The sequence below is a fragment of the Trematomus bernacchii genome, unplaced genomic scaffold, assembly GCF_902827165.1.
Source record: "Trematomus bernacchii unplaced genomic scaffold, fTreBer1.1, whole genome shotgun sequence".
In the NCBI taxonomy this organism is placed as follows: domain Eukaryota; kingdom Metazoa; phylum Chordata; class Actinopteri; order Perciformes; family Nototheniidae; genus Trematomus; species Trematomus bernacchii.
Genome location: NW_022987720.1, coordinates 22,527,432 through 22,553,238, shown reverse-complemented (window position 1 = coordinate 22,553,238; position 25,807 = coordinate 22,527,432). Strand labels below are relative to the sequence as shown.

At 38.4% G+C, this 25,807-nt stretch overlaps 3 protein-coding genes across 3 annotated transcripts; 1 reads left to right on the top strand and 2 right to left on the bottom strand.

Moving 5' to 3' along the window:
- Window positions 1-5,412: 5,412 nt before the first annotated feature.
- dhps (deoxyhypusine synthase) lies at window positions 5,413-14,016 on the bottom strand. Its single transcript, XM_034144041.1, has 10 exons — window positions 13,860-14,016; window positions 10,700-10,899; window positions 9,916-10,071; window positions 8,928-9,049; window positions 8,594-8,690; window positions 7,762-7,848; window positions 7,389-7,494; window positions 7,195-7,298; window positions 6,560-6,685; window positions 5,413-6,013 (listed from the first exon to the last, which is right to left on the bottom strand). Exons 2-10 carry the CDS (start codon window positions 10,892-10,894, stop codon window positions 5,918-5,920), a joined length of 1,089 nt encoding a protein of 362 aa, XP_033999932.1. The 5' UTR covers window positions 10,895-10,899; window positions 13,860-14,016; the 3' UTR covers window positions 5,413-5,917.
- A 2,289-nt stretch (window positions 14,017-16,305) lies between these two features.
- Window positions 16,306-17,322, top strand: LOC117493330 (guanine nucleotide-binding protein G(I)/G(S)/G(O) subunit gamma-7-like). Its single transcript, XM_034143838.1, has 2 exons — window positions 16,306-16,392; window positions 17,130-17,322. Exons 1-2 carry the CDS (start codon window positions 16,306-16,308, stop codon window positions 17,253-17,255), a joined length of 213 nt encoding a protein of 70 aa, XP_033999729.1. The 3' UTR covers window positions 17,256-17,322.
- A 934-nt stretch (window positions 17,323-18,256) lies between these two features.
- On the bottom strand, window positions 18,257-25,659 carry fbxw9 (F-box and WD repeat domain containing 9). Its single transcript, XM_034143910.1, has 7 exons — window positions 24,972-25,659; window positions 23,745-23,892; window positions 22,493-23,507; window positions 22,122-22,270; window positions 20,325-20,528; window positions 19,495-19,560; window positions 18,257-19,174 (listed from the first exon to the last, which is right to left on the bottom strand). The coding sequence occupies exons 1-7, from the start codon at window positions 25,070-25,072 to the stop codon at window positions 19,100-19,102; spliced, it is 1,758 nt and encodes a 585-aa protein (XP_033999801.1). The 5' UTR covers window positions 25,073-25,659; the 3' UTR covers window positions 18,257-19,099.
- Window positions 25,660-25,807: the final 148 nt, after the last annotated feature.

The window sequence follows — 25,807 nt, the reverse complement described above, 5'->3', positions numbered from 1 at the left end:
AAAATCTGCCTCTTCCTTCAGACTTCCTTACAGAGCCCCTCCTCCAACACACACGAACGCGCACATGACCAATGAGGGCACGAGATAAGTTTGTGCACGAGATGGAAGGCTGACAGGCAGGTAGGCCATCCAGTTATTTTAGCAGGGCCGGCTAAAATGATTGGTCGCTTTTTACAGCGCCACGGCTTCCACAGATGACATTTTTTTATGTATTTATTGTCAAAGCATTTCATATATTCATTGCTATCGGGATGTTAAGAGCATTCCATGGAATATAACAAAAAGTGTTTCTGAAATAAATTACATACCCCACCTTTAATAAGGTCTGATGAAAAATGTGTTTCACCGTTTTTGCTTTCTTTTGATTTATTTTTCAGGTTTCAAAGCTTTTTTGTGTCGGTTTTATGCCTGTTGTTGGTACAATTTTTTTGTGAAATAAATAAATAAACAAATTAAAAGTTGGACGGAGTTAAAGTTTCTTCACAAGTGCCTAACCTAGGAAATACAATTCTGTTTTTTATTCCAAATTAAGACCAGGACATTTCACTGTAGTTCCTCCACTCAGCTCAAATCCATCAGATCATTTGATGACTTTGTCCTCAGTTGAAATGAGTCAGTTAAGTCATTAAGTCAGTATGCTCTTGCACCAGGCTGCTTATGCTTGACCTTAATGTCTTTATGATAACAAATCCATTTACACCATGTGTTGCTTTATTTTGGTCACAGTTCAGTTATGCAACATTAACTTTTAACCTCTTGTGAATTGCGTAACCTCTTCTAAAACGTTTACCACACATTAGCTGGAAATCTTTCAGAGATGACTACAGAGGGAACAACACTAGAATATCTGCATTTCTACATAGCGACAATCTATTATTCATAGCTATGAGTGTGTCCATGTTGTGCCCATGCTAACCTCATTCCTTGAAATCTAAGTCTTGTAATGTCAGGAAATCTTAAGACCTATGTGCATAACTGCACAAACTGAATACCCTATTCATAATTTCCTCCAAAGAGTTGGAGGTATGAAAAGCTGTTATTTGTCATTTACTTCCTCTGACATTACCTGCAATATACCATTATGCAACTGTTTCCACTTTTTGTAATACTCTGGAGTCCAGGTTGATTTTAGTTGTATGTTTTGTGCACTTCCATGCCCCAGTTGCACGATATAAACTCTGCTTTCAATCTGACTTCTCATTTTGTTAATTCAACAAGCTGCCACCATCTCAAACACATGAAAATTACTCAGGTTCCTATAAAATGTCCAAATATTCAGTCACAATTGCTCTATTTTTAAGCATTATTTAGAGATGAAAATATAATTGAACAATAGTGCAGGTAATCAGATTTCAACCAAACTTGATTTTGTGCCTCTTGATTGCAAGTTTATGGATGTCAGTAAATCACCGAAAATATTAATAATTGAGTTTCGAATAAACAAACTGTGTGAAAACCTCACATCAGTACTTGAACTGATTTTCTTAGCTGATGTCTCTATATATTATATATCATGTATATATAAGCAACTATAACATGAAATAAAAGATTATAAGTATTATTTATTCATCAAGGATATAAATACCCTAACGTTAAAGGAAACCTGTCACTTACATCCTCTTTTTTCCGGTGTACATGGTGATGAGTGATGATGCAATGTGGTTAAACTCAGTTATAAGAGATTCTGCATAACTGTTTATAAAATAATGTTAAAGGGGCCCTATTATGCTCATTGTCAGGTTTAACATTTGTATAGTGTGCATCTACATGTTTTTTACATGCTTTAATGTTCAAAAAGTGCTTGAATCTTCTCATACTGCCCTACAATGCATTGGGGCACAAGCCAATAGAAGCGTATGAAGTCACTATGTTAAGGACGTAAAACAAAGGAAAACAATAGAGGATTTTAGCTTTTGTAGACAATTTACATGCACAAAAACCTACATAACAGTAACGGGTAAACCCCCAAAAGCATAATAGGGCAAAAAAAAGACATAAGCTAATTGTATCAACATGTGAAATACTCATTATCAACTCGTCTATTCTGAATTGCCCTTGCCTCATGTGAAAATGTATTGTTTTAACTTTCTTACCTACTCTTCTACCAAAGCAAATCTCACCTTATCATCAATTTGAACTAATGTTGTATTTAAATGATTAGATCTATAATGGTGACATGGGAAGTGAGCAGACATCCGGATGTTTGCCCCTGATTGGGTTACTATAGCAACAGTGACACATGGCCGTCATCAGCCTCAGACAGCTGCGTCACAAGCGGTTCAACTGGCGACTTCCTGTTTCTGAGGAAAAGGTCACGTACCCTTTATCACTCGTCTTCTACTTCATTCTTCCCTTTATCAAAGCCTTCTGTACATTTATTGCTCTATTGTTTTCCTTCTATATCGGAGGGTTTGTCTTTGTTTGTCGGCCGGCCCCTCCTCTCTCTGCAAATGTCTTCCTCCCTCCCTACACCCACGCACCTGCATTGTCTCACCTGCCGCTCAGCTCTTCAGGTTGGCCAATAGGCTTCGAAGGTGGGAGTTCCTATGGCAACATAACAGGTAAACAAAGGTGGAGATAAGGAGCAGTTGTCACTCACTCACACACACACACAATTAAGGCCATACCTTTGGTTTTAGAAGTGGGGGAAACAATGAAGTAAAAAAAGATAAAAATGCATTAAGACAGTCTTCTTTTTTTTTATGATATTCAGTTATTTATTATTAAAGATATTTGCATTAACTCTACTTGTAAAATATGCCCAATACAAGTTGACAACTGCGGTTGTATCACAAAGAGGACTGTGGATTAGCTTTGATGTTGAATTTAAGCATTCTTTACAGGTATACCAGATTTTCCAAAAAAAAACAAAGTAAAATAGCGAAAAACACACAAATATAGCACGGAGAAATGTAAATAAAAAACAAGTAAGGAAACATTGAATTGTGTGTCTAGCCATTGAAAATCCCTGCATATGCCTTTAAAGAGACAATTAACTTTGGAAATATAGCTAACGTTTATTTTAACCAAGTTTTCCTTCCTACTTTTTTATGCAACATCCTAAGCTTGCTGACATAAGTCCCTTGTTGTTAACTCTTTACTATAATTAACTATAACGAATTTGTTCCATATTGAGTTGTAAATTCAGATTTGTTACACTTGTCACCATTATTATGTGTCATTACTGACAGCTGTCGACATCTAGTGATTTTCTCATCTATAAAATGTGGAAAATAACACATAACTTTTTAGGGCACTAATTAGAGGACACATATGCAAATCTTACTCAAATAAAACGGTGTACAATAATGCATAATATCTGTCACAACCTTTCACCAATAGGGTAGAGCAGCAAACTTCTAATTTCACTATAGTTTCTGTGAGCATAAGGTAATAAGTGAATGCTACACTTTTATCAGCACTTCTCTTCTGTTATCTGGAATATGGTGGCTGGACATTATGAAAACACTGATAAGAGGACACTGTTAAAAGGAACTTGAGTGAAAATTAACCTGAAACAATAAAAGTGAGCAGGAAAAAAACAGGATTTTGAAAAGTGATCCCCAGTGGAAATGATGGCCTTGTATAAACACTTGTAAATATGCTAATGTGAACAAATCTATCCTCTGTGTATTAGCCTTCTTTTCCCTCCACTCCTCCCAGATCTACCCCACCCTGCAGCTGTGCAGCAATTCAACTCTCCCTACGTCTTTTCCTTCTTCTTTCCCCCTCCCTGTCTGACTCTTTGGTTCTCACCATTAAAAAAAAGAGCTGCAAATCTGGCCACAGAAGACGTAATTGCCATTATGAGTGCTGTGGCCCTGCACATCACACAGTGTACTGATTGTTCCATAGAGGAGGAAGGGGCAAAGACTGTCTGCTCTGTGCAGACGCCACACAATATTATTATAGCGTGACTGCAGCTCATCCACACGGGCATGCACGCACGCACGCACACACACACACACACACACACACACACGTCTCTATCTCACTCTTTTCAGCCCTCTCAGTATCTCTGTAATCTTTCCATTAAGCACAGAGCAAACATAAGTTTCCATAGGGCTGAGAATCCATACAACACTGCCCTTTAAGAGAAATCTTTTAACTGTCAAACCCTGGGTAAACACACACACACACACACACACACATGTATACACACCACACACACTCTTGCACCGCCAAGAGGAAATGATAGAAGGGCTGAATGGAAAAGCAGTTTGTACCACGACAGGAACGCCCAAAGTGTGTGTGTGTGTGTGTGTGTGAGTGTCACATGGGGCTGAGGTTTTGGGAAAGTTGACCTTATCCCAGTTCCAATTCCACTTCTCCATCTCCATTTCGTTTCCAAATAAGAAAAGGTCACCATTCCCACAAAAAAAAAAAACACTGACCATTTCAACAACTCCTCTGGGAAAAGAGAATACATTTTATTCCCATTCGACTCAATGACTACCCACATTTCCATTCCAAATCCTGCAAATATAACTGGGTTGTGGATTTAACTGTGGCTGTGTGTAAAGGATATGGGAGCAGTGATTAGCCAGAGGAAATATCCACTCCCACAATAGCAGCCTGATGTATTGTAACGGGAAATGGCTTTATCATTGTTACATTATGCGGTTGATTTCGCTGAAGAAGGCAGAAAGGGAAGTAGCTGAGAGTCCCACCTCCTGAGCGAGCTGTAGCCAGACATGCGGAAGTCGTGATGCTGTTATGAGCCCCTCGGGGGGGATTGGAAGATCTCATAAACGGCATTAAAGGAATACTTCGCCCCAAGATGATCTATCTATCAATGACTCATCCCAGAGTGAATGCTTGGAGAGAACAAACGTTTCTCTCACCATGAAAGAAGAATCCAAATATATTTGGAAAATGTCTGATGAAATTGGTTGAGCCGACAACTGGATCCATTTGACTTGGATTATTGTAAATGAGTTGCGTGACAGTTTTGTAAACAAATGTTTTGCTGTGGTAAAACAAGGCCCTGAGTTTACTACAATTCATCAACAATTGTCTCTGATTTTGGGTTCTCGGTTCATCGTGGAGACATGCGACAGAAAACAAGTTTTTTAAAGAATTCAAAGTAACATGAGTTAATGAAATACAAATGATCACTTTTTTACCATGACCTTAATAATAAACATTGTTCAATTTATGGGTTTTCCACATCCCCATAAACTGAACAATTGAAAGGTATACAATCTATGTCAGAGCTTATCATGTGGCATAGTGCTTCTCTTTCATTTCAAATGCAACTGAGAAGCTGCAAACTTTATACTCCAAATAAAATGTTTAGCCAGAAATCAGAAGCCACATACAACGTGTTTGCTCTGTTAATGTCATGTGTAATGAAGTGTCACATGATGGACCCCTTGTGGCCTTCTTAAAACGGACAAAGTGCACAAAGACTTTTAAAAATGGGACTGAAATATTTATTTATGATTTATTAAAGTCATACATATTTCCACCTGTAACAGTGAAAGTAAGGATAAAACTGAGAAGCAATGAGGTAATATACAAGTGATAGGACAGTGCACCATTCCACAATAAAACAACAATAAATCATAACTCTTAAATAACGTGTGTTTCTATTAAAACACACACTCTCAAACCCGCAAGCACACACACACACACAGCTAAAACCTGATGCATTCTGGACAGTCTCTTTGGTACATGCAATAGCCTGCTACTCCATACTATTTCAACTATTTGAATAGAGAGTTTTATCATAAACTAATGTTAGGAAACCCTTCACCACCGAGTCCAAATAAATAAAGTGTTCAACTTCAGCATTGTATATAATGCTGTTTCTTTAAATTGTCAATAGAGTTTTTATAAGGTCTAACTTATATCAGCACATGGTGGTGGCTTCTAACAAAGCATTTTCGCGCGGGGGGGGGGGGTGGCGAACATCTTATTCAGTTTTCTTGCAGCCAGTGAACTTGTCGGCGTGGGTAGCGAAGGTCTGGGACACGATCAGAGGGAAGACCAGAGAGGCATCTGCATACACCTGGGAACAGAGCATTGTACCACTTTTATTTTACTGTGTGTAATTGTGTTGTGCTACACTAAACTGATTTCTGTTTTCATTATTAAGTTTTTGTCATACACTGGTTTTTGTGCTTTATTGCCCCACTGCATGCTTGGATCAAACAATGTGCAGACACTGCCCCTTTGAGGCCAAAGGTGTTATAAACATCTTTGACTTAACTGCTTCAAGGATCCAGCTAACCTCGACTTGTTAATAATTCTGATGTGCTATAAAAAATGTTTCAAAAAATACATCCCGCAATAAAATGTAAGACTATGTCAAAATATGACTAATTTCTTCAATATAAAAAGCCTAAAGATTAATGTCGGCTGTTAATGCTTTGATTCTTTAAAAACATATCAGCTGCATGTTGGAAATATATTAAATAACAGAAGAAGTAAAGCAGAAGGCAAGATATCTCAAATAAAAACAAATGAAAGCATATGGAGCATAATATTGACACAAACCTTGCTCTGGTCAAGGCTTACTGTATGTTGACATAGACATTGGTTTAAATATCGGTACCTTCACAGGTTTGGCATCCATCCTGATCTTGCCCCAGGACACAGCCTCGTCAGGTCTGGCTCCAGAGTCAGAGCCATCGAACTCCTGACCCGTGTTCACAAACACAGCGTGGTCAGCCCCGTTTCTCTGTTGGGGGGGGGGGGGAGAAAGAGCACGTCAGAACGGGAACTGGTGTTGTAATGTCCATGTTAAAGCAGGGGTTATTATCCACAAGTGTAAATCTAGAGAGCACAAATATATGTTTTAACTTTATCAACGTTTTTTTTTTTATTAAACAATATCGTCATGGCCAGCAGTGGTGGTTGGAATATTAAGTTGCTCTACTGAAGTAAAAGTAGCAATACTGCGATGTAAAAATACATTAAAAGTTGTGCAATGAAATGAATCTCTTAAGGTAGATAGGTGTAATAAACCCTGACATTTTTAAAAGTAAGAGTATTCATAATTTAGAAAAAACGGGTAAATATGAACTGTTATAGTTCAAAGAGGAACTTAATTTAATATATTCAATTAAAAAAAACTATAAGTATCAGGAAATTGTGTTTCACCAATGATGGCCATTGGTATTGCATTTAAAAGTTGCCGTGAATTTAAGTTTGAGTATAGATAAATAAAGATGACATGAAGTTAGTTACCATAAGATTAGCGTTGCATATGTGATGTTTGACCAGCCCTCCTCCCAGGATGATCATTCCCGTCCTTTTGGCAAACACTGCCTGGCCGTTCATCCTGCGAATATCTTGAAAAAAATACACACTCATGAAGCGTCCAACAGATGAGGCAGCTGCAGGGATCCTTTTCTGTTAGACACATTAAAAGCTGCTTTTACCTTCCACAATGTCCAAAATCAAGCCCGGCTTTTTAAAAGAGTGGAAGTAGAGAATGTCACCCAGAGAGCCGTCCGTCAGTGCCGGACTGAACACAGGAATGTTATTCTGAAACAGAAGATAACAAAAACATATTTACTGACTGTAAAAACCCTGTACTGACACAACAACCGGTCATAGAGGTTTTATAGTCCACTCATGTCACAACTTGATTACCATTCACTCAACAAAATACACAATTAATTTATTATTCATACATTTTTGGAGAAATGTGCTATTGTTGCTAACAAGTTTATTATTATACTCTTCAGGACTGTCAGAATTTCAGGCAGTTTAATTTTTTTTTACCCTTTACCAACATATATAACATCTCACCTTGTACGCCCAGTAGTAGACAGATTCAGTATTATTGATCTCCTTGCCAAGCCGATGGATCATTTTTGAGGGAGTCCAATGGGTCCCCTAAAATAAAAAATAAAAAGAATGTAGACAAAATTATAAAATTCAACTGCAGCGTTTAGTAGGGGTGTAACAATTCTGCAATTCCACTAATACATTTGACCCTCAATTCTTACATTCATTTTCAGCAATGACAGCTTTGACATTATTCCAGTCTGGATTCAAAAACATCCCAGATCTCAAGTTTTACACCTTAACAACTCTCATTTAAAACAATTTTTAAATATAGCTTCATGGTGTAATGATACATCTACCGTATGTTTTTGGGAGCGTGTTAAAGTAAAGTCAGATAGTCAAATTATGTATTTAAAATATAACAACCATAAATTATACCAGGGAAGAAACAAAAAGGCACATAATAAAAAAGAATTATTGACGGTCCCTAAGTGAAATCCTGTGGTTAGAAGTGCTCAGAAGAATATTACTCCTATTAATTGGTAAATCAATTAATAATTATAGAAAGTAATTTCTCGTGCAAATATGACATCTCTCAAATGATGATATTTACTCTCTTTTTGTTTCACATCATATTCAACTGAATATCTTTGGTTTTTGGACTGACATTTAAAGACACCTTGGACTATTTTATTATGTATTTATTTTGTATGCATGCTTCTTAGATAATATTAAGCTGTCTTTGGCTCTTTTCTGCTGTAACAAATGTAGATTTCCCCTCTGTGGGACGAGTAAAGGTATACTGATTCTGATTCTAATTCTGATTCTGAATATACTTATTAGAGAGACCCACCTGTTCGTTCTGCTCCAACAGCATCTGATCCAGGATGGGCATCAGCCAGTCCTCAAACTTGCAGTAGTTGTCATTGGGCACCAACAGATTCCCTATCCTTCATCCAGCAAGGACAGAGGAGGAGGAAGAGGTCACAGGATTAACAAGATGTAAACAAACAGTGCATCTGATATAGAGTACAAGACTTAACAAGATGAATATTTGCATCTTAAAACCTGTGTCTTGTCCTTTGTCATTATTAGTACAGAGCAACATCTGCTATTCACAATTTAAAGGTGACATATTTACAGTTTATACCATTATGCAGCATGGTTCTGAGGATGTAGTAACCAACCTGTTGATGGCCTTTAGGCGGAGTTCCTTGCCAGACATGTTGAAATCTCCCAGGTATGTGTTACCCATACACTTAATGAAATCCTCCTCTATGCCTCCAGCTGTGGTTACAATCACATCCACCTAAAACAAAGAGACAGGTTCAGAATGATAGACTGGTCTCCCTGTTGGATTGGTCAAAGTGTTAAAGGTCCCCTATTATACTCTTTTCATCAATATATTATAGTTCTCAGTTATATACAAAACATGTCTCTGAAGTGGTTGGCTCCAAATACCAAACAGATCATTGTAGCATCCCATAATCCCCTCTGTTTCAGCCCTGTTTCAAAAGTGCTGATTCTCTGTGTGTGACTTTAGATGAAAATAAGGAGCCACTCCCCACGCCCCTCTGAGAGATATTTGGTTAACAAGAACACAATGGTGCTCTAGGACAGTGTTTCTCAAACTTTTTCATACCAAGGACCACTTAACCAATAAAGAAAACCTCGCAGACCACCTAACTCCACAAATCCGCAAACAAGTGGCAACATGTTCGATGAAGATGTTGCGCTGGGCTATATCATGCAATTGAAAGTGAAACTTAATCTCGCTCCATTGCGGAGATATTCCCGCGAGAGGGCGGAAAACTTTAATTTATTTATTTATTTCCAATATTTTACCAATATACTCACGGACCACTAGGGGGCGCTCACGGGCTACCCGTGGTCCACACTTTGAGAAGCACTGCTCTAGGAGGAGATTCAGGTGATAAGGTGGGGGGGGGGGGTGTTACCTTGGTTGGTGATTGGCTAATGGTTACACAAGCCAAAAAAACGTTATGACATCATAAAGTGGCCAAAATCTGATCAGCTAATTTTCAGACAGGTTTTTATATAAATGGATCAGGACAACATTTTTAGTGGATTTTGCATAATAGGTGACCTTTAAGATGTTCTCTGTGATGTAACTATGACATGGATAATATTTTAAGAAACGTAATAAATGTGTACCATTTTGTGCTCAGCCAGGTAGCGGATGCTCTCTCTGATTCCAGAGCTGATGAGGTTGGAGGTGTAACCCAGGAAGATGGTGCAGCCCGCCTTGCTGCGATATTCATCTGTCTCTTTTCCCTCACCCTCCTCCACTGGCTCAAGACGCTTCTCTATCTGTGAGTGTGGAGTCATTGAACAACAATGGTCAACATTACATATTAGCACAGGCTACTGAATCTATATCATTTAAAAGGGATCAGTTCACCCCCAAAAAGCCTTTATCTCTTCCCATTTTTATATATGCAGATAATTATCGTTGTATGCGCCCAGGTTTGAAAATGTTTGTCTCTGACATTTCTGCCTCCACCCTGATACAATGGAGGAGAATGGAATTTAGTTTGTTATGCTAAACAAAACAAATATATTTTACAAGAAACAGTACATCTGGATAATCTACAGAAGAAGCTGACAGTTTCCTTACAAATGTTTCAACTGCAGAATTAATGTCTCTGTTGTGGCTGTCAAAATAAAAGGTCAATAAAAGGCAAAAAAGATTCCGGTCATGTCATGTTTTCTAGCTCCAGACAATCAAGTGATTTCTAGGAAGCCAACCTGCTGTTCTAATTCTTCCTTTGGGGTTATTTAGTACTGTGTGGCCCACCAATGAGAACCTATTCACCTCTGTTGTATTGGGGTAGGAAACAATCACAGAGACCATTGTCCTATGGGTAAGACATAGGTAAGAAGTAAAGTAAATGTGCTTTTTGTAAAATAACCTTTGCTACAGCGAGATGTCTCTCACCATTTGGTTTATCTCTTGGATAGCCAATCCCAAGCTGCTGGCCTGGAAGCCTGTGGTGATGAAGGAGTCCATCATTGCCTGGAGATCAACCCCCTGGTTGAAGTCGTAGCCCCTGATCTTTAGCGTGTCCTCCGGGAGTTCGCAACTAGGCTTAAGGACAGCCTCTCTGGCATTAGAAATGTCACCGTCAGACATGATTTCTGCAACAACAACAAGTTTGGTTATCATACAAGGTGATGCAAAGCAGAGCCTTGATTGAGTCAAAAGAGATGTCATTTTTCTTCAGCATGTGATAACAGGTACAATAAATGTTGGTGCCAAAAATGAACAGGCTTTCGTAAGCACTCCTGGTTCAGCAAAGGGCGTGGCTGAGCGCTGAGGACTCATAAATACTGCGAGGAGCCAATTGGGACAAACCACCTGCTTCCATGTCAAAGTTTTTTGGGTTTTGTCAGTGTCCTTTGTGTATTCTGTTAGTAGTAATTATCCCTTGGTTTCAACTTGGTTTGGCCAAGCCACTATATAGGTTCCTTGGTTTGTCAGTGTACGAGGTCAGTTTGTTGAGGTAACACCTGTTAAGTTGATGCCATGTTTATTTGAGGTATTTTCTGTTAACCTCTTTTATAGTTATTAGAAATTATTGGTTTATGATGTTTTCTTTGGATCTTTGGGGAAATAAAAAACCCAGTTTATTTAAACAATTCCTGTGTCCTGTTGTCTTACTGCTTGGTCCCTGACAATTGGTTTGATGTCTCTCACTGTAAGACATCAAACAATGTCAGAAATATCAGTGTAGTTTGGGAATCAGTTTTAACAACCGCATCAAAAGGAATTACAAAAACATATTACCACCTAAAAAACATAGCAAGACTTAAACACTCATGTCTCAACACAATCTCGAGAAACTGGTCCATGCTTTTGTTTTTAGCAGGCTGCAGGTTTGATTACTGCAAAAGTGTCTTTCAATGTCGCAATACATACATGCAGGGGTTAAGTTGGGATTTGATATGTGGGGGGGCTCTGTGTGGAGGTGCGAGAGGGGGGCGGAGGTTGAGGATCTCATTATTTGACCTTAAGGGATATACACTGTGGCCCTAAAGCAACTGCTCCATTATCTGTATCAAATGCACACATTGATGCCACCAAATGTCACAATAAAAATAGAATTAATTAACTGGAATTAATTTACATCTTAAATTATTAATATATATATATATACACAAAAAAAGGTTTACAAATATCCAACCTTCAAATTGCTTTTTTAAATCAACACTGCTCTGCACACTTGCTAAAGAACATTTGTGTGGAAATCTCAATTCATTTGTAGGGCTGCGTGAGTATGGCCAAAAGTATGGGAGTAAATCTCACTGTAAACTAATTAATCATCACCAAATTCTGTGTGTTATTATGACCGATCATAACTCAGCTTTATGCAGACATACATTTAGCATGGTGTACAGGGCCGGTTTTTGGCATAGGTGGTCGCCTAGGGCGCCAGATCTGGGGGGGAAAAAAACATTTTTGACTGTTTGCGCTCATCCTAATTTTCGGCCTTGATGTAACAACATTCATAATTAAGTAAATGTAACACCCTTTTCACCCCGGTTACACTTTTAATTTGCCCTGTACGATGGGCGCTGTAAGTGATGAAAGTGGGGGGTGTTGGCTTATCAGGCGTCCGCAGCTCACAGCTAAAGTGGGCGTGGGAGCGAGCAAGAGAGATAAATGCAATTTATGTAAACAAATATTTCCAAGGCACTCCTTTATAATTATTTGGATAAACAGGTTTGAAATCATTTCAATGTATACTATAGGACAGTAAACCAAAAATATCGTTTAAAACTTGAGATACAAAAATATGCATAAATAAATGTTAACTAGGTAAAATAAGATATGAATGAACAACAAAAATAAAATAAGTTACATTTATTTGTTATTGGCTGTGGTAGGTTATTGGTTATGTTCACATATTTGGTTATTAAAATGTAAACCGATCTTTTTCATATGGGTGTTTAGAGTTGTACCCACTAGATCTAGTCTCTAGTAATGTGTGCTTAAAGTGCACCAGATTGAAGCATTTTACTTTACATTTTCAAACATTTCTTGCCGGGGGGGGGGATACCCCCGGACCGCCCTAGAGGATGTGACGTCCATACCCCAATTAAAACTTGTTCATACAATACTGAATACATTTGAAGCCTTTATGATGTATATTACCTATGTCAATAAGTTTCTGTTTTTATAGTGTATTGGTCTTTTGTAGAGATTTTTCATTTATTCTTTATATATTCTATTGTGTATTCCTTGGATACTTAACCTTTTCTACTGAACAATTTTCTGGCAGGGGGGGGGGGGGGAGGCGCCAGCTAAAATCTCGCCTAGGGCAGCAAATTGGTTAGAACCGGCCCTGATGGTGTAGGAAACGGGCTCCGTGTTACAAGACGGGTCGGGGGTTTGGCGGTACCGCTGCAGACTCTCTGCATACATTGTATGTTTGTATCAACAAGCAAAAGGAAGATCATAAAGCCAACTTCAAATCTTATCTTATTTAAATGTTCTTACTCATAATCACTGAAAATGATCACAAAACATGTGTACAGGCTCTCCAGAAGAATAAATAACAAGGCTTTAGGGAAGGCTCTTTGTTATTTTACACAACTCTATTATGCACATGAATATAGAGTATATGAGACTTGAAACTTGTGTTTACTGCAGTTTTCACAAGTAATATACAGTGTAAAATAGTCAGATCTCTTCATTTTTTATTCTCTGTGTCATATATTCAGTAAAAGTCCTGCATTCAAAAATGTTACTCTAGTAAAAGTACAAAAGTATTAGCATCACAATATTCTTAAAGTACCAAAAGTAGTTATGAATGTGTTTATCAAAGCTGGTAAATGTGCAGCTAGTTTTAATGACACTGCATATATATTTAATTTAAAATGTGAATAAAGAGTTACCTGTATACTTCATTTTCACACAACAACCAAGTATACAACATTTTTAGATTTGTTGTCTTTTGCAATAATATCAAAAACTGCAGTCCTTCACTTAAGAACTTCTTTTTAGATAATGTCGTTGGCTAGCAGACAAGCTAACTATGAGCTAGATTGGTCCTATCGACTGACATAGATAATAGAAAATAGAGCTGACAAAATACCTGTTTTGAAGAGACGTCAGCTAAAGATGGTTCTGTATTAATCGGCTGGCTTCGGACACAAAAGTGCATATAAACAACACATGGGTCTCCTGCTTGCTACATACCATGGATGTACAGGCTACGATACCCTGTGACATGGAAACTCCTACTACGGAGAGCGAGGAGGGACAAACATGCCCAACGTGTATTTCTGTCTGAACCATGGCTGAACAGGTTGTTAAATCGCTTGTTTTACTAAAACTTTACTGGAGCCGTGTACCTTGGTTTAAATTGTGTGTCTTTCTTAGACCAGTTAACTTCCTTTATTAAACAAACCTTCGATCCACTTATTTTCAGTAAATAATAACATTGAATGCTGCAAATACAGTATAGATAAAATAAGCTTAGAGGCTCACCTATGAATTCTACTGACATAATGTTTTTATATTACTTGTTCATTATTTGCGTCTGTATTTATTGATATTCTGTAAAAAAAAAAAAAAATGTTTATTAACCCATACTATGATTGTGGTGGCTTTTGCACACTTGACATTATTATTTATTTGGCTCAATGTTTCAGGCAGGTGGAAATGACCTCCAAGCAGTTATCTTTAATAAGCCTACATGTGACTGAATGGATAACAATTAAAAGTGTTTTTTGCTGATTTAATTCAAAAGCAAAAATGTAAAAAAATGTCTGTGAATGGTGTTAAACCCCATGCCCCCGCCCGCGGAAGCGAAAGAGTGCTAACGCACGTAGCACATAACTCACGGTAGCAATCTTTTATACTTCATCGGATCTGCACAAACTAGATATCATATGAAAGCTGACATTCCACAGATTCCAATGGTATAAGTATCATCACTGTGCGACCAAAACTCACGGCAGCGAAGGCAAGCACAGACAACACACAACTTCACTTTACGGGGCCAAAACGGCAAATACGTCTTACCTTTGCTGTTTTCTGATCAAAGGTTGTGTTCAATGGCATTAAAACGCATATAAACGCTGCTGAAGGTTAATCCAATGTCTCTGTGTCACTTTGAAATGATTACTGATAATCCATCATAACATTTATGTCAATAAACATACTTTTCATATAAAGTGTAACATAGCTTCCGGTTTTGGGCATGCTGGCTGCGCATCACTCTCATTCACCAATGGTAATGTTTAGATGGATTTTAGGAACTTCCCCTCGATTCTATTGGCTCTAACGGTTCAAAAGAGGTCTCAATCACAAAAATCGACCGATGGGTTCCAGAGATATGGCAAATACACCCAAATGGGTTTTTCTTTTCTAAACCTCTCTAAAAAGGTCAAATTGCACTTTTTTTGCATCAATCTTGATACAGGGTACTTATTATATGTTATAGTTTGGATTCCTAAAGCTTTTAGTCTACTATCCCATCATTCAAGGGTGGTTTTCACTGTAAGTAATGTTTTTTTTTTTGGACGGACACAATCATTTACATTTTTTTACTATGTTCAATCTGAATGTACTTTAAAATAAAAACATCTATATTGATTCTGACTTTTCTACATCCTACTCACAGGTTTATCATTGCTTTGAAAAAAAAGATTATTAATTTACCCCTTTTAAAAGTGAAGATATAGTCATTTGTTCTGGGCATGTCATTTTCGAGCCTGAGACCTGAAAAACAGGCTTGGGGCTTAACTGGCTAAGACAGGGTTAACACACAACATGCCTGATCTCTGTTAAGTGCCTCCATAACCTAAAGCATTCATCTGTTGGCATTTTACTTTTTATTTATCAAAATAGTTATCACTGCAATAAACAGTATTTTATTTTATTTTACTGTACAATATTTAATTTTACATTCTGTTCTTGTATATCTTTATTTATTTATGTAAACTCCTGCATTTACTTGGTCACTTACAACATCCTCTGCATTATTAAGCTTCTTGTATTTTTTTATTTGTGTTATGTCCTATATAACTATGTTGCAATGTTGGAGGAGTTTGGGACTTAAGATTTGTATTGCCATTTCTACACTGTAGCTATACTGTGCATATGACGATAAGGCATTTGAATCTTTAATTGAAAAACCTCAAGATTTCTTATATTGCATTTACAATAAGCAAACCCATGTATTAATGTTAAAATGTTAAAAGCAAAGGCACATATTGCAGCAATGACCCGAAACATAGCATCATGTTTTAGCCTTTAATATTGAATCAGTGGTGTCTGTGACATTTCCAACACTGTGCTGTATGACCTTTCATATCACAGAGCCTTTGAACTGCCCCCAACAGTGAATAAAAAGGGGTCACTTTACAGGTGACAAAGAAGAGCTTTTCTGACTCCTGCACAATCCGTGCCAACTCTTTGGATTTGGAAGAATATTGCTCTAAATCATTTTCCTGCTGCTCCTTTTTTATTCATAAAATAAGAAGGATATTTAGTCGAGTTATCAGGACTTTGGCTGAATCTGCACACAGAAGGCAATGTCAGGAAACAGCAGCAACAGTGTTATTCAGGCGCAAAAACTGGTGGATCAACTTCGGGTGGAGGCGTGCATGGAGAGAATAAAGGTATGTACAATTCTGAAGAATATGTTAACTACATGCATGCTTTATCACATCCAGGTGGATCAAAGCACGCTGAACAAGACTTAATTTAGCTATAGTCATGATAAATGTGTGCTGATTCTTGTATAAATACAATATACTCCTGATATTGCTACATCATTTGTGCTACTCAAGATATATGAAACCAAAGTTAAGACTACTACTTAACTATTTTGAGCCATCATTTAGATGCACTATATATATATTTGAAGAAATCCTAATTTAACTAATCAGTAATGATTCACTTAATTCTAACTTTTAAGTGTATCTTCATTATAATTTAGGACAATGTGTCATTCTAAACTATATTTCAAATGTACATATTGGTAGCTTTGTTTCATGTATGTTTTATTAATAGTTATCTGAGAAGGGTTTTAAAATACAATTTGAGTCAAAAGTACAGCTTAATTGTGTCTACAAATTATTGTAGTACAATGAAATGTTATCCCACATTCTTAGCAGCACTAGGAATGGCTCATAAGTACAGTAATTTAATCCAGAATAGCACTCTTTATGGACAGTAATTATGTGCACCTGTAGGGACACAAGGTATTCTTAGTGTACTTTTAAAAAAAAAAAAAAAACGAGTATACCTCCAAGTCTTTGTTAAAAACAATGTCAAATAGTTTAACATAAATATGACTGTTTCACAATGCCTGAAATCCTGTGAATTTCCACCCTGTCCACCTTTCTCCCAGCAGATCTCCCTGACAGCAGGAGACTTGGTGCGGTTCTGTCAGGATCACCGGCGCAGCGACCCTCTGCTCACCGGCATCGCTGCCTCCTCCAATCCTTTCAAAGATAAGAAGACCTGCGTGCTGCTTTGACTGCCTCCAGGACAGATGATCAACACAGATCTCACAGACGGCAACTGCTTTTTTTTTTTACAGTCAAATATGTTAAAGGTCCCCTATTATACTGTTTTTACATCAATATATTATAGCTCTCAGATATATACAAAACATGTCTCTAAAGTGTTTGGCTCGAAATACCCAACAGATCATTGTAGCATCCCATAATCCCCTCTGTTTCAGCCCTGTTTCAAAAGTGCTGATTCTCTGTGTGTTACTTTAGATGAAAATAAGGAGCCACTCCCCACGCCCCTCTGAGAGATATTTGGTTAAAAAGCACACAATGGTGCTCTAGGAAGAGATTCAGGTGATAAGGTGGGGGGGTGTCACCTTGGTTGGTGATTGGCTAATGGTTACACAAGCCAAAAAATCGTTATGACATAAAGTGGCCAAAATCTGATCAGCTCATTTTCAGACAGGTTTTTATATAAATGGATCAGGACAAAAAGTGAGCGAATCTCTTTACACAGAGGGGACACATGTTTATGTATAAAAGACATGACAAAGTGGATTTTGCATAATAGTTGACCTTTAAAGATAACCTTCTAGTGAGAAGATTAATCTCCTGCCACTGAGACTGCACAAACCATTACACTGTTGTTGTTTGTTTAACCTTTCCTTAAAGTATCTCCTTGTAGACAATGCATTTTAAGCCTAAATTAAAGACAACACTTGTTTTACCCTTAAATGCATTAGTATTGTTGCTTCTTTACACAACACATTAAGTCGCGCTTAAAAGATTCATCATCTAACTATTACATGGGTAACTCAAGTATATATTTATTCTTACTTGTGAAGCACTTGGTGAAATCTATTTCTGTGAAAGGTGCTATAATAAATAAATGTATTATTATTATTATTATTATTATACCATTTTAGCTTTGTTTAAACATTTAGCATAAAGCCATGACATCAGAACTCCCCATAAGGCAGAAAACACATGCAGCCAAAAACTCAGACACAAGATTTCCAGGCTATTTAATGGTAACTTCTTTAATGGATGGAAATGTGTAGTATTGTGCAAATAATGTATAGTTGGATTCATTCAAGCAATTCAATACTTTTTATAAAGTAACACACACACAAACTAACACACAAGGCTGACATAACTTCCAAACAGATCACACTGACTCAAACTGAGGAGTGTGTTCATATAAAAAGATTTACAAATATAATCCGTGTGTCACAGAGAACTTGGATACAAGTATTCACTTTAGATGACTAGTGCTTTTGGTACAGCTTAGTAATTGAAATGATTTTGATGGATTTACAAGCTTTCAAACAAGATCAACACATTTCTACACTTCAAACAAAGTGTCTTTGAAATCTACTGGCACAGAAGGTAAATAAGTGCATGAGACAAACACGTTTCCTGTGTTTACATATTTATAGTTTTGTTTGTAGAGAAACTTCTCAACAGGTTTAACAAAGAATTCAATAAAAAGGGCCGAGAGCTTTTGGCTAAAAAAAGGGGCCTTAAACTTCTCAACCATCACACATCAACACATGGAAGAGCAAAAATAAATTAACTTTTAAAGCTTAATCAAGCAACTGGTAATGCATATTTCCAAGAACATTTGTGTGCGTTACTGCAGCAGAATAAAATACTTTGTTTGGACATATGTACCACGAAGGATTCAATTGGAATAATTTGCTGTCCTAACTTCTTGTGGTAATTTGTCAAGTCACTAACATCTTCAGAGTTTTGCATTTGTTGTTAGTTTAAAATGCTAAAAGACCAGTATGGTGTTTTACAGGCTGAAAGGTCTTATTAACACCTGCTTTCAAGTCTTGTCTCGTAGTTTGCAGGTCTTGCTCATTCAATTTCTGGGCCTCCATATTTCCAAACAATCTTCCCCTGAAGCTACAGCAAGGACTCCAGCCTCCACGCTTAGCTGACAGTCAAAGACAGACAGGTGGAGAGTAAGTGAGAGGATGAAGACAAGGGAAGAAAAAAACATTTTAGGAATGACAATGAGCCTGGAATAATATACATAGGAAAAACAGACAGGCAACAGGAATTGTATTCATTATGACTTTGTGTGCTTACGTAAGTTAACTTTTTTACAATTTTGTTGTTATTTCTTCATTGATAAAGATGTTTTCTCTCCTTCCCAAATAGATCAAACAACTAATTACATTACATGCTTTGTTAAATTAACTTAAGTAAAGTAACAACATCCTTTTTAAAAGGTTAACACATTTGAATACTAACCCCATTGACTCCCATTTGGTGAGGCATTATGCAAACAGTCCTTGGAGGGGCACAAGGGATATGTACCTGTAATGAGATGAGATTTTTTTTCATTTATTCAACCTTTATTAACACTCATGAGACCATGGAAAGTGAATCCTTATTGACAATCACATTGAGTCAATTACAAAAAACAAAATAGGCTCGAATGTAGGTTGGGCTACAAGGCATGCGAGAAGCAAGTTTATCCATTATTAAATTGTGCTAGGGGACAAGTCTCTTGTGCCACCAGGCCTTACTAAAGCAGAACTAGGACTGACTTTAACAGGTTTTATTGTAGCTGCCAGGCTTATTCTGCACAACTGGAAGAGCCCACATAAGCCAGAGTTTACACAATGGCTTAAAAAATGCCTTTGAAATTATGATCGCCAGGGTAAATAACATCCCAAGCAAATCTAACGGAATGTGGCACATCTTCTTGGCCTATATCAACATTGTCTTAGGCAGGGTACAGGGTACTAGGGACAGGAAGTGTATCTGTATATGTGTATATGTATATATACGTGTATATGATATATATGTTGTAAATGTGTATTTACATGCTTTATGTTGATGTATATGTGTGTGCGCATATGTATGTGGGGGGTTTTTGTTTTTGTTTTGCTTCCTCTAAGTTGGATGCCTTTGGTTTTGTTTATGTTTGTTCTGCATTTATGCATAAAATGTGAAAAATGGAATACAAATCTTAATGACAAAAAATTAAATAAAAAATAGGAAAAACTAAAACAACAACAAAGAAATATACTAACAGAAAAGAGGCCATTCTATTATAAAAGAATACGTCATCCTACCTTGACAGTGCAATCAGATGAACAGGTGTAGAGGCTTCCAGCTGACTTGTGGATGCCGGTGACCAGAGCTGTGTGTCCCACATCAAACTGGGACAGAGGTTTGAGGGTCCCCGCCTGCATGGAAAAGGAGTGGAGCATACCTCTGTTGTCCCCTGCCCATACTTCACAGCCACTGTAGCTCATGGACAGCAGGTAAGAGCTCAGCTAGAAATGAAAGGGGTTTGTGCAAGTTAGGTACACAGATGCATCTTACCATATATGCAAACTAAAAGAAATAAAACACCCACAAAAATACAATGTTTATATCTTTTACATCGAACAGTTGAAGAAAACTTTTTTTCTCTCATATCTCCACTGTAAACAAAGAATCTAACAACGGAGAAAGGCTTGATGAATTGAAGAAAATGTGGGCCATGTTTAACAGCAATACCATAACAAAGTATTCACTTAAAAACGATCACATAAATCATGCATTATAATCCAGAGGCCTGTACTACGAAGCTGGTTCAACCTAACCTGGATATGTTTGAGTTAGCCGGCCCAATCCAAAACATACGCGCTCTGGCTAAACTGTACTACGACGCTGGTTATCAAGTGGATCGCTCAAGCCAGCCGTGTCCTATCTAGTTAGGTGCGCGTTCACATGAAAGGGGTGGTATTTGGAGCATTCGACCAATCTCAAACATGGACAAGCGTACTGACAGCGCAGCGTCATACTTCCTGAATGAAAAGTGAACTTTAATATTAGTCAAATATGAAGAAGTTAAACTTTAAACATCCATGACTTAAACACTTTATCCAGGATAAAAGCCACATAGCTGCACCTGCAAGGTGAATACAGCTGGTAAAAGAAAAAGCGTTTGAATGCGTACATTAACAGGTTTATGAAATCAATGCCCCGTCCAAGACACGAGTGGATCTGACTTTAATTAGGAGAATTTGACTCGAGTGTTTCGTCAACTTAATGTGTTGCTTAAAATAATACTTCTGCATACAGTATGTGACACTGTGAGTGTTGCACGGCCAGATACGGCTCAAGAAGCTGACTCAGATAAGGAAATATATGATACATTATGATGTGATATGATATGAATGATAATGGGACACATCGACGTCTGCACTCACAGTGCCGCAGACTGTACTTAATGTTACTTTGATCCGGTTACTTATGTCGTGGCAGATATTTAAGTAAGCTTTCTTAACGCTAATGTTATAATAGTCAGATTGCTCTGAAGATAGGAGGGGATATTCTATTAATTTTCACGTTCACACAGTCAGTTGATTTTTGCCGGCCGTCTTTCCTGCAACGGCAGTTTTTCTGTATTTCCTCTATCCTGTAATATGACTTGATAGCTTTAAACTCCGCACACGGAGCTCTGATTGGTCAGCAGGCGGTGCTTTCACTGAGTTGATCTCTTAGCCTGCAACCTAACCTCCTCCCGAGGAGGTTAGCCGCTCAGCATAAGTTACCATGGAGATCTAGCCCGCTAAAAAGAGAACCAGCGTCGTAGGACCGGAAAGCCCGAGTTTTCCCTGAAGTCAGCCGGCTAAGCGAAAATCCGGCTTTGTAGTATAGGCCCCAGGTCTCATTTATCCAGTGCTCGTTCCCAGTGTTGTCAATGGTAAGGTTTAGTGAAAATGCGTTGTTAAAAACAATCCCTGTTAACATCAGTTATCAAGACTTTTAGATTCTTCATGGAGGAATGCAAGAAAAACATGGTTTTCTTCAAGAACTCAAGGTTACAGGTTGATGTTCTTTATAAAAACATCAAGGCATCTGTGTGTTATTGTGTATACCCGAATTTTCTTCAAGCCCTTGCATGCCCTCCGGTCATAGACAGCCACCGTGCAGTCTTTACTCCCGGAGATGATGTACTTGTCATCTGCAGCTAGGCACATCACAGCGTTGCCATGGAGACGGACGCTTTTCACCAGAGGTTCAGCAGCTGTGGAAAAGATGATTGCATAAATTCAGGAACTATACAAATTGGGATGAATAAAGTTTATATCTATCTATGTGATTTGTCTTCTAAATGTCTTTGATATTCGACTTTGTAAAAAGGTGTTTAATAAATAATTATAATATTGATTAATAGTTGGATGTTTTATTATCACATTATTAATGACCTTTGATTGCTTTATGGACTGTTATAGGCTCAACCCCTCACCTCTGGTGTCATACATGCTGACCCTCTTGTCAAATGTTCCAGCCACCAAAACATCCGTTTGACAGGACAAGCAGAGGACAGCGGCCCCGGTCTTGATCAGGCCCGTCGCTGCACCCCCCGCCTGTAGGTCCCACAGCCTCACAGTGCTGTCGAAGCCCCCCGAGGCCAGCAGAGGTCCCTGAGACGCCAGGCACCAGACCCAGCCTCGATGAGTGCTGAACTCCCCCCTTGCTCCCAGTGTGTGCAGCAGCGAGCCTGCCTTTAGATCCCACAGTTTAACATTCATGTCTCTGGAGCCTGTGGCACACACTGCCCCCTCCCCCCCCAGCAGGAGGACTGAGTTGACCTGCGCAATGTGGCATGTAGGGAGGGTGGTGCACTCCAGCGCTGGAGGTGGGCTCGGATTTCTGGGGGGCGGACGTTGCTTCACCTCTACCCGTCTTCTATTACCCAGATTCCTTGGGTCTGCCAGGTTCTCCATGCGATTTGGAGCACCACCTAACGCCTCAATATCATTGAACACCATCCTGTGGTTCCTTTCTTCTACCATCAGTGCTCCTGCATCATCATCCAGTCTCTCTTCCAACTCCTCCCTCAATCTTTCAAGTTGGTCCCCTCCTACAATGGGCTGAATTTCATCCTCTTCACCTTCCATTGCCACCTCCATTCCTTCATCAACACCATAAGCAACCTCCTGCCCTTCCACTCCTACCTCTTCCAGCCCTTCCTCTCTACCATCTTGCTGTCCTTCTACAACTGGCTCCTCTTCCTGTCCTGCCCTTTGCTGCTGCCTCACTTCTTCGCTTTCCTCCTCATCCTTTTTGGTCTGTTTTGCCACGAGATGCCCTTGGCCTGTCCAGCAGGTTATCAGCTGTTCTATCTCCAGGCAAGCAGAGGGCCAGTCAAAGTCTTCCCTTGGCCCCACTGGAAAGACAGCTTGGGATCCTATAAGTCTGCGAGCCCGGAGCTGCCACGCGGTGGTGTCCTTACCCACATTGCCCAAAGTATGGCAGACCTAAAAAGAGGAGGAAGAGGTAACATTTGTAATAGTTGCCATACTGTTTCTTAACTCTAATAGCGATGTTAAGACTTGCATGAGGATGGCACATGTGCATGAGATTACACCTGACAACGGTTTCCCACTAGAAATACATCACATTGTGATACCTAAATCTAGTGAGTAAACAACACAAATTGGCCTTCAAGACATCTTTAGAATACTTGTATGGAAATGATGGAATGTTTGACGAACCTTTGGCAGCACAGTGATGACACACTGAGCAGGAAGGTGAGAGGCAATGTGTGTCAACATCTCCCATGGTAACGACAACAAGCCACTCACCTCAGCAGAAGGTGAGGGGCTAACATCTGTTGAGGACCGGGGACTAGCAGGCACAAGACTGGAAAGAAAATATAAATCAACCTAGTTATTAACCCCCAGTGGTGTAAAGTTACTACATTTACTCAAGTACTGTACAATTCTGAAGTACTTGTATTGTACTTAAAGTGGACCTACCATGCTATATTTGAATAATATAGTGTAGGACCATACCTATATAAGGCATATTTATACTTTTTTTTTTTCAAAATACCAAACAGATCATGCATTTTAGCCATGACTCATTTCGCTCAATTTGACAATTTATAGCTCTGTTTTTGCAAGGGTTGATTCTGTGAGCAACAGCACCATCTAGAGGCCTGGCATATGTACTACAGCGTATCCAGCGCTTTCGAACGGCAATGCCGTGGTTGTCTCCTCCTGATTGGTGGAGTTGGCCCAATAGCCGTAGCGCCACTGTCCTGACGTCAGGAAAGTGTTCAAATCTGGATCAGTTTTTATCAGATCCGTTGCAGCCCCTTTTTTAGAGATTTGGGTATGGAGGAAAATAGAGAGGGTTGTGTTTTCTGACACTTGGTGAGTTCCCTGGAACACCGGGGACACATATTCATGTATAAAAGACGTACAAAAGTGCATTTTGCATGATAGGTCCCCTTTAAGTATTTCCATTTTATGCTTGTTTGTAATTATTTACCACTAAAATTCAGAGGTAAATGGTTGACTTTTACCTCCACTACATTTACTTAGTACCTTTAGCTACTTGGTAAATATGGGTAAATGATTTAAAGAAATCTGATCAACACTTAAACAAGCCTTTAGTTACATCTGGATTAAATTCACGTGCTACCCAGCTGTAAATACAATAATTAAAATGTCATCATCAATGATTAGCCTATAATGATATCATACAGTATGTATGATTTTGAAATGGGCTTATCTGCATGAATACTTTTGGTACTTTAAGTATTTAGATGTCAATACTTTTCGACTTTCACTTAAGTAACATTGTTTTACACCTAAACTATGGTATTTCTACTTTTACTAGTAGAACATCTGAGGTATTCTTCCACCTCTGTTAAACCCTTATCCTTGTGTAAAATTAACAGCCAGTTGTTTTAGTATAAAGTAAGAAAGTCTTACCCCTTCAAGTCGGGCCCAGAAGCTTCAGCACTGGGAGATGTCAGCGGGTCAGGACCGGGTCCACTCTCCGAGTCACACACAGTAACCCTGGCCTCAGACATCACCTTTCCTCTGTCAAAGACCTCTACTTATTCACTGCTAACATTACTTTAAACTAACACTTCCTTTACTTTGCCGTCGTCATACACTGTAAGATAACATCAATTTAAATTAGCATTACTTATATTTTATTTGGTCGTCACTCACTGTAAACTAGCATTACTTTAAATTAACACTTCCTTTATTTTGTTTGGACGTCTTACGACAATGCAAATCTTTAGGTTAGCTTAGCGTGAACTCAATGTAGAGGTAAGATGCTTGAATAAAGATTTAGCTACCCGTGAATGCAATCCGTTTTTAGGTTTCGCCAGATAGCGGTATATACGCACCTGATAAATGTTACATAAATCTAAAAAAAACTAACTTAACGCAACGTTGACAACGACAGCAGGTTAACGTTGGCTTTAACTGATGTTATTGATAACAGGTGCAGCCGTTGACGATGCCAAGCACCGGTAACAAGCCTTCACCCAACAAAACAGTGACCACTATCTGTAAAGTTAAACAAACACAAATATGACTGGAATCTAATATGATTCAGGAATATCAAGTTTTGTCAAGACGAACTCCTGGCCGAAAACATACCAAACGCAACTTCCGGTTCCGGTCTCATTTCTCGGAAGTAGTTTCAAATAAAAGCCCCGAAAAGCTGAAATCTGAGAAATGTTCATAAAGAATAACTCAAACAAATTATCAAAATAGTTGTTGATTCATTTATCGTTGCAGCTACAGTTTCT

Excerpts from the sequence above, each read along its gene's own strand:
- dhps (XM_034144041.1), bottom strand. The coding sequence starts at position 10,894 with ATGTCTGACGGTGACATTTCTAATGCCAGAGAGGCTGTCCTTAAGCCT. Across the intron at positions 7,495-7,761 it reads TCTACTACTGGGCGTACAAG|AATAACATTCCTGTGTTCAG; the intron begins GTGAGATGTTAT and ends CTTCTGTTTCAG. Across the intron at positions 7,299-7,388 it reads GATTTTGGACATTGTGGAAG|ATATTCGCAGGATGAACGGC; the intron begins GTAAAAGCAGCT and ends ATTTTTTTCAAG.
- LOC117493330 (XM_034143838.1), top strand. The coding sequence starts at position 16,306 with ATGTCAGGAAACAGCAGCAACAGTGTTATTCAGGCGCAAAAACTGGTG. Across the intron at positions 16,393-17,129 it reads CGTGCATGGAGAGAATAAAG|ATCTCCCTGACAGCAGGAGA; the intron begins GTATGTACAATT and ends TTCTCCCAGCAG.
- fbxw9 (XM_034143910.1), bottom strand. The coding sequence starts at position 25,072 with ATGTCTGAGGCCAGGGTTACTGTGTGTGACTCGGAGAGTGGACCCGGT. Across the intron at positions 19,561-20,324 it reads CATCTGATTGCACTGTCAAG|GTACATATCCCTTGTGCCCC; the intron begins GTAGGATGACGT and ends ATCTCATTACAG. Across the intron at positions 19,175-19,494 it reads ACCAAATGGGAGTCAATGGG|CTAAGCGTGGAGGCTGGAGT; the intron begins GTTAGTATTCAA and ends TTTGACTGTCAG.